The sequence below is a fragment of the Hyperoodon ampullatus genome, assembly GCF_949752795.1.
Source record: "Hyperoodon ampullatus genome assembly, chromosome: 2".
Lineage (NCBI taxonomy): Eukaryota > Metazoa > Chordata > Mammalia > Artiodactyla > Ziphiidae > Hyperoodon > Hyperoodon ampullatus.
The window spans coordinates 129,801,426-129,814,575 of NC_136915.1; the positions used below are offsets into that span (position 1 = coordinate 129,801,426).

The following is a 13,150-nucleotide window of genomic DNA, read 5'->3' on the forward strand; positions in this document are numbered from 1 at the left end:
AAAGTGGGAGAATCTGATTTCCATAGGTACCACATTATAATATTTGAAAGACAAATTTTCAACCAAAAAAGTCACAAGGTATACAAAGACATGGAAAAGTATGGTCCATTTAAGAAAACAAATTAATTGATGAAACCATCCCTAAGGAAGCCCAGACATTTCTTCACTGTATATTCTTGCCTCCTTTGTCATAGATTCATTGACCATAAGTGCATGGGTTTCTTTCTGGGCTCTCTATTCTGTTCCAGTGATGGATGTTTTTGTGCCAGTACCATACTGTTTTGATTACTGTAGGTTTGTAGCACAGTCTGAAGCCAGGGAGCATGATTCCTCCAGTTGTGTTCTTCTTTCTCAAGACTGTTTTAACTATTCAGGATCTTTTGTGTTTCCATACAGACTTTAAAATTATTTGTTCTAGGTCTGTGGAAAATGCCCTTGATATGTTGATACAGACTGCATTGAATCCGTCGATTACCTTGTGTATGATGGTCACTTTAATTATATTAATTCTTCCAATCCGTGACCATGGTATATCTTTCCAGCTGTTTGTGTCATCTTTAATTTCTTGTATCAGTGTCATATAGTTCCCTGGGTGCAGGTCTTTTACCTCCTTAGGCAGATTTATTCTTCTGTATTTTATTCTTTTTTACGCGATTGTAAATGGGATTGTTTCCTTAATTTCTCTTTCTGATAGTTCACTGTTAGTGTATAGAAATACAGTAGATTTCTATATATAAATTTTGTATCCTGCAAATTTACCAAGTTCATTTTTGAGCTCTAATAATTTTTTGATGGTGTCTTTCAGATTTTCTATGTATCATGCCATCTGCAAACAGTGACAGTTTTACTTTTTCCTTTCCATTTTGGAGTCCTTTTATTTATTGACTTTTCTTGTCTGATTGCTGTGGCTAGGACTTCCAAAAGTACCTTCAATAAAAGTGGTGAGAGTGGGCATCCTTGTCTTGTTCGTGACCTTAGGGGAAATGCTTTCAGCTTTTCACCATTGAGTATGTTAGCTATGAGCTTGTCGTATATGGCCTTTATTATGTTGAGGTATGTTCCCTCTATGCCCACTTTCTGGAGAGTTTTTACCATGAATGGATATTGAATTTTTTTCAAAAGCTTTTTCTTCATCTATTGAGATGATCATATGGTTTTTAGTCTTCAATTTGTTACTGTGATGATAAGAGACCTAAGAGAGCTACAGAGGCTAAGTGACCTTTCCTTCCCTGAATGGGTAGGTATCCTTGTTCTGCCTTCTAATTGAGTTAGTATCTGAGTAAAGAACTGCCAGGTGTCATTTAGTTCACAGTACACTGCTGTGGCAATATAGAAATGAATTTGCCTAAATCATTTGGCTTTTCTAAATTATAGTAAATGAATATACTGAATGAATACTTCAACTTAAGGAAATGTTCTTAAAAATATATTAATGGAGGCACTTCAGCGGAGAATTGAAAACAAAACAAATAATTCAGGTAAAATTAAAGTACACTCAGTGGTATCCCTTTTCCTCTTGTAAATCTCTCTTTTTCATTTGAGTGGACAGTCACTGGAGAATATCTGACTTGGGGCTAAGGAAATCTAAGCCTTCTTGGCCACACTGTATTCTCTTATGTCGTTTAATAAAGACACCAGTTGGGTTGCTGAAAAAATAGTGGGAAAAATCAATCCCTCACATCCAAAGGGCAGCTCTTGAAAATATGTGGATTGTTGTAGTCATTTTGCTCTTCTGGCCTCAGAAGTTCTAATCTTAACCTTAGCCCCTCATGCAGAGAGACTTTTTAAACCAATTCGCACATTACTCATTATGTGACTGTTGAATAAGAGAAACCCAGCTCTTTTCCTGTGCTTTCAAGCAGTTATCTTCTTCAAAACTTTGTTTGGATTGTTATACCTTAATCTTGCCTGGCAAGGGACTTATGGGAAGGTTCTTATTGTTTGAAAGTTTGGTGCCAGTATCTGCAAAGAAAGAAGAAAGTAAAGAAGGAAAGGTGTGTTTATCAAACATCCCAATAGTGAAGGTGTGTGAAAGCAACTTTTGAAAAAGTGAATCTGTCAGAGTTTAGCCGTATCATTACATTTTATTTTATTCATTGAACATAAATAATTATCAGTGAATCCTTTCTAGATTTTCTAGTTTCCCAAAGTTCCCTGTATTCACATTCTAAGGTGAAAAATGGTATTTTAAGTCACTGCTCTCCACCTTTTATTATTTATAATCACTCCTCATGACCTCTTCCTCCAAAGAAACGTGATCCTGAGAAGTGTCCTTTGTTTGTCTTTGTGGAATAAGTGATGGGGATGCATCCTGGAGACCTGTGAGATGTTCAAATTGTGGCCTAATGAAACTAGGATGGAGAGTTCTGGAAAGATCTGGAAAGATGGCTGGTAGAGTGTGGCCAGATGTGGGAGAAGAGACACGTACAGAGAGAGGGAGAGGAAATTTTCAGAGGGAGACAATTAAACAAAGAATTCAATAAGTTTTGTTGCGTGGTGTGGGATGCAAGCCTTTCTCTCCCCCTTTCCTTCACAATCTCTTTGTTAAAGACTGTGTTTTTCATTAGTTTTACTAAGATAGGATTTGCCGTTTTCTTTGGATACTGAGAATGGACCCATGGAAACAGTTACATTTGGGTTATCTCTGACTGTCTTTAATGAAGAACATAAATATTGGCCACACTATCTATGCACATGCTATCACTATGCCTTTTTTGTTCTCTGTTCATATATCTAAGTCCTCTTCTTTGAGGTCAATCTCAAATCTCATCTGAAATGTACATTTATTGATAGATTCAACCCATAATGAACTGTCCCTTCTTTGTGCTCCTTAGGCTCTGATTATTTATAAAAACTCATTTTTGAACTTAGACACTGTCCAATATGATATATTAGTTATTTCATCAGCATATGTTATATCCTCAACACAGTTATAAGCTTTTGTGGGGCTGGGATCATACATTCTGTAATTTTTCTCAGTACTTACACTTACTTTGATAGAAAGTGCATTCATTCATCTAAACATCATTTATTGAGTGTTAATTAAATGTCTCAATTCAGTCAATATTGTTTGAATGAATGCATGCATGAATGAGGGAGTATGCAATAGGTAGCCTAAGTACCGCCCGATGTGAAAAAACCAAAAACATAAACACAAAAGCAAGCCGAAAAGTGGACCAGGACTTTTTGTAAAATATCCTGCTTTTGTTGGATGAGGCCATGAAAATCAAAATGCTCCTGAAAGGTCTTAAGAGCTGACCAAGAATAGTAAACAATTGAAATTCTCTCAGGCTTATTCAACCCTATCACTGGACACATTTATACCTCTCAGGAATGTTATTAAAAGAAGAGATTAATAAAGCTTTTATAGATGAGTTGATAAATCTCTAAATATTTAAATCTTCATTTCCTCCTAGGTTTCTCTAGTTTGGGTTTCCAAAAGATTTAAAGAAACCACAGGATAATTAAAAAATTAGACATTATCTTTCTTACCTTCATGTTTTTTGATGGTAAACACATTGTATTTTCTCCTTAGTACTGCCCAATTTCCACCAGTACAGTTCTTAAGTGAATTTTGCTCTGGATGGTGGGATATATAAGATGTAAATGAATTGTTTGTATATGTTTTAGAATTCTTCAAAAGGGCCTGGCCATGGCAATGCATTGAATCTTACTTAAATAAGTAAAGTAACTTCCTCAGAATTATTATTTTATTCTGGTTAGGATACTCTCTGCCCTGGTTTGTTAAAATTTCCCTCTAGTGTGTTTTTAATTTTGTTTCTGATAGGGTCCTAGGATTTATTGCCACACCCATCCTGCATCTGGTTTTCTTTGAATTACTCTCCTTGCAGTTTCTGATTCATACAGGGCCTTACAGGTTAGTGACAACCTGGCCATCACAACTCTGGGAAGGACAGGCCTACTTTTCAGAGGTGTTGATGTTTTCTGTACCTGAAGGTTTTCAAGAGATATCAATCTTCCTCACCACCTCCCTTGGCCCTCTTAATGGACTAAGCAGTTCCTCATGAAAGTTCTGTAGGATATCTGTACTAACTTCTCCATATTGTTCCATCCTGAGTCTAAATTCCTGGCCTCAAGGTAATGTTAGATTTCTAGCTCCAGGCCCTATTTACGTAAGGCCTATACTAAGGAATGGAACCCATACACATCAGTCTGCTCTTATTTCTCTGGATTTAATTTCTGTGTTACTTTCTGAAACATGCAGGTGTTCCTTTCTTTCTTTTAATCTCAGCTATGTGCTTTTAACATTTTCAAAACTGACCCAGAATTTACATGTGTCTCCAGTAAGAGTACATTAAATTGAGCTTAGTCTGGTCTTCTACTGGCATATTTGAGATCCAAATAATTTGCTACTTAACTGGATTCAGTTACCTGTATATTTCAGGCACCTAAAACTCACCATGTTCCAAATTTCCCCCTTTATTGTTAGTAATTTTCTTGGGAATCTGGATAACATTAGATGGAATAAAGTTAGTGAGTGGCCCAGGATTTCCTGAAATTTTGTTTGTCAGAGTGGCCAGGGAAAGTTAAGCAAAGAAGAAAACCAAATGAAAAACAGAATCACATTATTATGGCTGAGACAAGATTCCATGCAGAACTCTCTGTAGAGCTGGGTTGGGTCATAACTTATGCCAGAGCTCTAGGTGGGGCTGACACCATCTCATGCCAAGCTCTCAGTTCTGGGCTAACGTCATCTCTGGTCCACTCTATGGAGTGGAAACTTTGGAGGAATGGCCAATGTGTTCCGCGGTGTAGGAAGAGGGAAATTGTGAACGTTACTTTCTAAATTGTGGAGGAACTAACCACTGTAAATGTGCCTTGAACTATGGTGTTTAATTTGACCAGTCAGATCAATGACTTTCCCCTTGAATGAAATGCTGCTACGTATATGAGCAGAAAAACAAAACTGCTATAAGGAATAGATAGCTAGTGGGAAGCAGCCGCATAGCACAGGAAGATCAGCTCTGTGCTTTGTGACCACCTAGAGGGGTGAGATAGGGAGGGTGGGAGGGAGGGAGATGCAAGAGGGAAGAGATATGGGGACATATGTATATGTATAACTGATTTACTTTGTTATAAAGTGGAAACTAACACACCATTGTAAAGCAATTATACTCCAATAAAGATGTTTAAAAAAAAACTAGTGTAAGGAGATGGAGAGACTGGGAGTCTTATTTTCCCAGCAATTAACTTTTCCTCGACCATGACCTTCCCTTTGAGTCTCCTAGACCTTGGGGATGATCGCAACCCCTTGGGTTGGGTGATGGCAACCCCATCTTCACTAGAACCTCTATAGTTAACTTTGATCTTTCCCACTCCGTCTATCCATCCCATGTATGCAGTCAGACATTTGATCTTGGACTTTTACTGACAAAATATCCTTGAATATAACCATTTCTTTTCACTGCCACTGCTACTGCTTTTGTCACTGCCTTAACTAGAGCTTTATCTTTAAGTTCTTTATATAAATATATAAATATCTATATATAAATAAAATATACAAATAAGTAAAATATAATATTAATTCTGATGATTTTAAAGTCTTTTCTTGATAAAGACTTTTCCTGATAATTATACACAATATCTCATATAAATATTTTTGTATTATCTGTTCTTTTCTTAGAATTTTAGTCATATGATTCTATCTCTTGGTATGTCTAGAACTTTTTGATTGAATGCTGACTATTTTATTTGGCTTTTAAAATTTTTCTCAGTGGAAATGTTGTTTTACTTCAAAATATTTTACTCTACCTGGAAGTAGCGAATCTTCAAATTACAATTTTTTAAATGCTTTCAAATATCAATACTATAGGTGTCACAAAATCTAGAAAAATGACATTTGAAAATTAACTACTGCCAGATGTGTCTGTATAAAACATTTTCCCCACTCTTGTAGCTATATATTCTTTAACTGCCTCCTCATATGACAGTTTATGTGTTTTAGAAATAAAATTTTAAGAAATAAACTTTGTAGTTTATAGACATAGATTTCTTTTCACATGGTTGATTAGAGTTTGCTTTTAGTTATTAATAGTTTAGAAAAGTTTATTTCAGCGTCACAATTTATTATTGATAATGTCGCATTAATGTTCATTGTTAACTTTGAGAAAACCTCTATGGATTACTTCCTCATAAATATTTACTATTTTAAATGCATTACTGATTTCAGTACTGCTATAGGTTTGTGCATTACAGGAATTCTGATAAAATACTCATTCACACCATTCCATTACACACATTATTGATGGGGTATATTCTTTTACTTACTTATTTATTTATTTTTGACTGTGTTGTGTCTTCGTTGCTGTGCACAGGCTTTCTCTAGTTGCAGCGACTGGGGGATACTCTTTGTTGCGGTGTGCAGGCTTCTTATTGTGGTGGCTTCTCTTGTTGCAAAGCACAGGCTCTAGGCACACAAGCTTCAGTAGTTGTGGCTCGCAGGCTCAGTAGTTGTGGCTCACGGGCTCTAGAGCGAAGGTTCCATAGTCGTGGCACACGGTCTTATTTGCTCCACGGCATGTGGGATCTTCCCGGACCAGGGCTCAAACCCGTGTCCCCTGCATTGGCAGGTGGCTTCCTAACCACTGTGCCATCAGGGAAGCCCCTGGAGTATATTGGGTTGTTTTTGTTTTTTTTTTGCGGTATGCTGGCCTCTCACTGTTGTGGCCTCTCCCCGTTGTGGGGCACAGGCTCCGGACATGCAGGCTCAGTGGCCATGGCTCACAGGCCTAGCCGCTATGCGGCATTTGGGATCTTCCCGGACTGGGGCACGAACCCGTGTCCCCTGCATTGGCAGGCAGACTCTCAACCACTGCACCACCAGGGAAGCCCTGGAGTATATTCTTGACAGAAGGAAATTTCTGTTTTGACTAAGCATTGAAGAAAACTGAATCTTTGACTTATCTTTCACATGCCTGATGATTGAAATAATTTTCCACAGAATAACTTCTGGTTTTATACTTTTCAGTTCTTTTTTTCTTCTTCAAACGCACATGCTTTGAGAGCTGTGAAGTGCAAGACATGGCTATATTGTAAGGTGGTTTTTGTCCTTACGCTTCTGTGTCTTGTGCTAGTTAAGTCAGTAGAGTAGTCAGTAAGAGTACTGGAAGTTATTCCTGTAATGGGATATTATATAGTCCATTACATATGGTGGTGTCTGAAAATCACATAATAGCCTCACTTAAAACATCTCCTTAGCCAGATTTCAAAAAAGCCTGTGACCAATCCAATATGATCCAACATAGCAGAATATGATAGAAGGAACATTGACAAAGAAATAGACGCTGGACTTACCTGATGGAAATTAAAATATCTCACTTTTGACAATTTTGCAAAAACCTATAATGACATGAACTAATTTCTAGGGTTCTTCATAGGACCTAAAAAGGAACCCATAGAGTTGTGGAACAACAATAGAAGCTACTGTGATGAGAAGCCCGGGCACCGCAACAAAGAGTAGCCCCCGCTCGCCGCAACTGGAGAAAACCTGCACGCAGCACTGAAGACCCAATGCAGCCAAGATACAAATAAATAAATAAAAATAAATAAATTTATCTTTTAAAAAGTAATACTCAGGTTTGAGGCATGAGAAATTTGATGAGGAGAAATTAGCAAATGTTTGCAGAACTTTTAAAATATCAAACTCAGTCTCTAAGATTTTAGCATTGTATACAACATCGGTTACTTATTAGTGGTTTGGGAAGGCCAATTTAAAATTTTCTCATCTTACTGTATTGAAGTTCACGGCCCTAATGTTTTCCACGTTGACTATGTGAATGATGAAGAAAAGTCAATCATGTATTTCATTTCCAACTGGACAGAAAACAATATTTTAAAAAGTGTTTGGCCTACTGACTTTTGATTTCTTCTAAGGCAAATGGATAGGTAATTTTTATTCCCTGATTAGGAGAAAAATGGTGGAAGAGGGCAGGGTTAAGAATTAAGATTTCAAGAGCATGAGAGGTAGATGGCCAACCATAGTTCCTAAGGTTCGGTGCCTGTAACTGTTGCCGCCGCTTAAGCGTGCCAAAGCAGTGGTACGGCTGCTGCGCTCGTGTTTGCTACCACTAGAAACATTCTTGCCAGTAGTGGCGGCAGCGGGACTCCATTACCCCCTTTTTTCACTCTCTCCAGAAGCTCCAGATGGCGTCTTCCGTGGGCAGCGTGGCCGACAGCACAGAACCAACGAAACGTATGCTTTCCTTCCAAGGGTTAGCTGAGCTGGCACATCGAGAATATCAGGCAGGAGATTTTGAGACAGCTGAGAGACACTGCATGCAGCTCTGGAGACAAGAGCCAGGCAATACTGGTGTACTTTTATTACTTTCATCTATACACTTCCAGTGTCAAAGGCTGGACAGATCTGCCCACTTTAGTACTCTGGCAATTAAACAGAACCCTCTTCTAGCAGAAGCCTATTCGAATTTGGGGAATGTGTACAAGGAAAGAGGGCAGTTGCAGGAAGCAACTGAGCATTACCGGCATGCATTGCGTCTCAAACCAGATTTCATCGATGGTTATATTAACCTGGCAGCCGCTTTGGTAGCAGCAGGCGACATGGAAGGGGCAGTACAAGCTTACGTCTCTGCTCTTCAGTATAATCCTTATTTGTACTGTGTTCGCAGTGACCTGGGGAACCTGCTCAAAGCCCTGGGTGGCTTAGAAGAAGCCAAGGCATGTTATTTGAAAGCAATTGAGATGCAACCGAACTTTGCAGTAGCTTGGAGTAATCTTGGCTGTGTTTTCAATGCACAAGGGGAGATTTGGCTTGCAATTCATCACTTTGAAAAGGCTGTCACCCTTGACCCCAGTTTTCTGGATGCTTATATCAATTTAGGAAATGTCTTCAATGAGGCACGGATTTTTGACAGAGCTGTGGCAGCTTACCTTCGTGCCCTAAGCTTGAGTCCAAATCATGCAGTGGTACATGGCAACCTGGCTTGTGTATACTATGAGCAAGGCCTGATGGATCTGGCAATAGACACCTACAGGCGAGCTATTGAATTGCAACCACATTTCCCTGATGCTTACTGCAACCTAGCCAACGCTCTCAAAGAGAAAGGCAGTGTTGCTGAAGCAGAAGATTGTTATCATACAGCTCTCCGGCTGTGTCCCACCCATGCAGACTCTCTGAATAACCTAGCCAATATCAAAGGAGAACAGGGAAACAGTGAAGAGGCAGTTCGCTTGTATCGTAAAGCATTAGAGCTCTGCCCAGACTTTGCTGATGCCCATTCAAATTTAGCAAGTGTATTGAAGCAGCAGGGAAAACTGCACGAAGCTCTGATGCATTATACGGAGGCTATTCGAATCAGTCCTACCTTTGCTGATGCGTACTGTAATATGGGAAACACTCTATGGGAGATGCAGGATGTTCAGGGAGCCTTGCAGTGTTATACTCGTGCCGTTCAGATCAACCCTGCATTTGCGGATGCCCACAGCAATCTGGCTTCCATTCACCAGGATTCAGGGAATATTCCAGAAGCAATTGCTTCTTATCGCACTGTTCTGAAGCTTCAACCTGATTTTCCTGACGCTTATTGTAATTTGGCTCATTGCCTGCAGGTTGTCTGTGATTGGACAGACTATGATGAGCGAATTAAGAAGTTGGTCAGCATTGTGGCTGACCAGTTGGAGAAGAATAGGTTGCCTTCTGTGCAGCCTCATCATAGTATGCTCTATCCTCTTCCTCATGGCTTCAGGAAGGCTATTGCTGAGAGGCATGGGAACCTCTGCTTGGCTAATGTAAGTGTCCTTCATAAACCACCGTATGAACATCCAAAAGACTTGAAGCTCAGTGATGGTCGACTGCGTGTAGGATACGTGAGTTCTGACTTTGGGAATCATCCTACTTCTCACCTTATGCAGTCTATTCCAGGCATGCACAATCCTGATAAATTTGAGATATTCTGTTATGCCCTGAGCCCACATGATGGCACAAACTTCCGAGCGAAGGTGATGGCAGAAGCCAATCATTTCACTGATCTTTCTCAGATTCCATGCAATGGGAAAGCAGCTGATCGCATCCATCAAGATGGTATACACATCCTTGTAAATATGAACGGTTATACCAGGGGTGCTCGAAATGAACTCTTTGCTCTCAGGCCAGCTCCTATTCAGGCAATGTGGCTGGGGTACCCTGGGACTAGTGGCACGCTTTTCATGGATTATATCATCACTGATCAGGAAACGTCACCTGCTGAAGTTGCTGAGCAGTATTCTGAGAAACTGGCTTATATGCCCTATACATTCTTTATTGGTGATCATGCTAATATGTTCCCTCACCTGAAGAAAAAAGCCATCATCGATTTTAAGTCCAATGGGCACCTTTATGACAATCGGATTGTGCTGAATGGCATCGACCTCCAAGCATTTCTTGATAGTCTATCAGATGTGCAAATAGTCAAGATGAAATGTCCTGATGGAGAAGACAACGCAGACAGCAGTAATACAGCTCTTAATATGCCTGTCATTCCTATGAATACTGTTGCAGAAGCAGTTATTGAAATGATTAACAGAGGACAAATTCAGATTACAATGAATGGATTCAGTATTAGCAATGGACTGGCAACTACCCTGATCAACAATAAGGCTGCCACTGGAGAGGAGGTTCCCCGTACCATTATTGTAACCACACGTTCTCAGTACGGGTTACCGGAAGATGCCATTGTGTACTGTAACTTTAATCAGTTATACAAAATTGACCCATCTACTTTGCAGATGTGGGCAAATATTCTGAAGCGTGTTCCCAATAGTGTACTGTGGCTGTTGCGTTTTCCAGCAGCAGGAGAAGCTAATATTCAACAGTACACACAAAATATGGGCCTTCCCCCGAGCCGTATCATTTTTTCACCTGTTGCTCCTAAAGAGGAACATGTTCGGAGAGGCCAGCTGGCTGATGTCTGCTTGGACACTCCACTCTGTAATGGCCACACCACAGGGATGGATGTCCTTTGGGCAGGGACCCCCATGGTGACTATGCCAGGAGAGACTCTTGCTTCCCGAGTTGCAGGTTCCCAGCTCACTTGTTTAGGCTGTCTTGAGCTGATTGCTAAAACTAGGCAAGAATATGAAGAGATAGCTGTGAAACTGGGAACTGATCTCGATTACCTGAAGAAAATTCGTGGCAAAGTCTGGAAGCAGAGAACATCTAGCCCTCTGTTCAACACCAAACAATACACAATGGAACTAGAGCGGCTCTATCTACAGATGTGGGAGCATTATGCAGCTGGCAACAAACCTGATCACATGATTAAGCCTGTTGAAGTCGCTGAGTCGGCCTAAATAATGACTGTGTGCCCAGGAGAATTACCCCTGTAGCTGAGCCTCAACCTTCTGTGGGAAAGGGAACTACTTTTTCAATATCATGGTGCAGATGGGTGACAGACAATGATAAGAAATAGCACAGCCAGACTTGCTTCCTGCATGATCACGATAGGGAGAGACCCAAGAGATGCGAAACTGCTGTTCCACAAGGAGTCTCCATCGAATTTTGCAACAGCCAGGTGTCTGGAAGCTCTGGAAGGTAAGTCTGGAAGGTAAGTCTGGAAGGTCTGATCTCCCTTGGTCTTCCAGGGGGATGGATGGTTAGTGTGCAAGGGAGATAGAGATTGCCCAGCCGTTTTGTGATTATCATGGATTGACTGAGTCTTCTGAATTAATTTTTTTCTTTATATTTTGGGTATTGGAGCTTTTAAAAATGTTTGGTTTCAGGTATTTTTATTCATGTGAAGTGTATATGCTTCTCTTGAGATAAGGTTTTAAGCTAAAATATTCCTTGTTTTAGTTTCTGAACTCTACAGATAAATGGGGACTTTGCTGGTGTAGTCTTTTTATAGGTTTTATAAACCACTTGAGCCTATATCAGTCCCTTTAGTGTCTGACATAACGTTTGGAACTCTCAGTGCTTTGTTGGTTTGTAGATGATGGCCTCAATTCTTTTTCTGGTCCGTTTCCTTCTTCCCTTCCCCCCACTTTAAAAATTCTCCTGTAACGTGGCTAACTAAATACCAAGTGTGATTCAAAACCTCCCAGAGTGTTTCTCTTCAACACATCATCTGGTGCCAAATGAAGATTCTTAGGAGTTCTTATTAATTATGAAGGGCACAGTTGTGGTACTGTCACTGACGATAATAATAATGGATTTTTGGCCTAGAGTTTTGACCTATTTCACCAGTGTTTTACCGTTGACTGCCCCTCTATGCTGCTTCCAAAAGTGAGAGTGTGTGATAAGATTTTTACTTTCATTTCTAAAGTTTGTTTTTTTTTAGGTGAGTCCTGTTCTTCCTTTTTCTTTCAGCAGAAATGAAATCCCAGGTAAGTATAAGTATTCAAATATTTGATCAGTAAGTCACAGTTATCTCCAGTACATTAAATAACTTTCATCAAAAAACATGTTATAGGTAAAAAGCTCTGAAGGACCAGCTATGTATATGATAATTATGTTTCAGGCCTTCTAGGGTATTATATATAATAACTTGTCTTCTGGTCGTGGTCTTGAAGTCTTTATGGATTCAGCCTCAGTAGTAGCGGACTGCACTGCTACTTGGTTTGGAGTACAAATTAGACTTTAGCCCTCCTGGAGGTTGAGTTTTTGGTATTGAAAACCACAGGAATAAGATTATTGTATTTCAACAAAGGATCGAGGGCTTGAGGCTTAAACAAGCCAACATATGTGTGGGAAGCAGTCAGCCTTGAGAGCAGGCTACGGACATGCCAGGCATGCCGCCGCTGCTCGAAGGGACCGTCCCTACTTGTTACCCTCCTTGTTCCATTCCATGGGAGATAAATCACCAGGGCCCAGAAATCAGAAAGAATGTAAAATGAGACAAGCCAATCTGTCTCCACCCTGCACGTGCAGGTTATTTTGGATGATTCTGGGTTTATGGGTTTTCTCCCAGGGAAGTTAACCTTGAGCCGAGACAGTCATTAGATAATGTAAACCACCATCTGGCAACCTTCCCTTTTCTAGTCTATATAATCTGCAACTGTAGCATAATAAAACTTGCCTTGCAACCATCAGTTGTCTTGGTCCTTCTGACCCCATTCGTCGGTGCTACTTCAGTTCCTTACCCCGTCCCTTCTGACCCTGGGCGGTGAAATCCTCTTTCTGAGGCTGGTCCGCGGCAAG

At 40.1% G+C, this 13,150-nt stretch overlaps 1 protein-coding gene and 1 pseudogene across 2 annotated transcripts in view; one reads left to right on the forward strand and one right to left on the reverse strand.

Annotated features, from left to right (window-relative positions):
* LOC307065446 (centrosomal protein of 78 kDa-like) overlaps nt 1-4,072 on the reverse strand; it is a 50,566-nt pseudogene extending 46,494 nt beyond the window's left edge. Inside the window, exon 1 of the transcript in view lies at nt 3,986-4,072. The product of the transcript in view is annotated as a centrosomal protein of 78 kDa-like (transcript). The remainder of the gene's footprint in view (nt 1-3,985) is intronic.
* Nucleotides 4,073-8,163: 4,091 nt separating this feature from the next.
* LOC307065455 (UDP-N-acetylglucosamine--peptide N-acetylglucosaminyltransferase 110 kDa subunit-like) lies at nt 8,164-11,304 on the forward strand (the record flags this gene model as incomplete). The annotated part of the gene is made up of 1 exon (XM_079722279.1): nt 8,164-11,304. One exon carries the CDS (start codon nt 8,164-8,166, stop codon nt 11,302-11,304), a length of 3,141 nt encoding a protein of 1,046 aa, XP_079578405.1.
* Nucleotides 11,305-13,150: the final 1,846 nt, after the last annotated feature.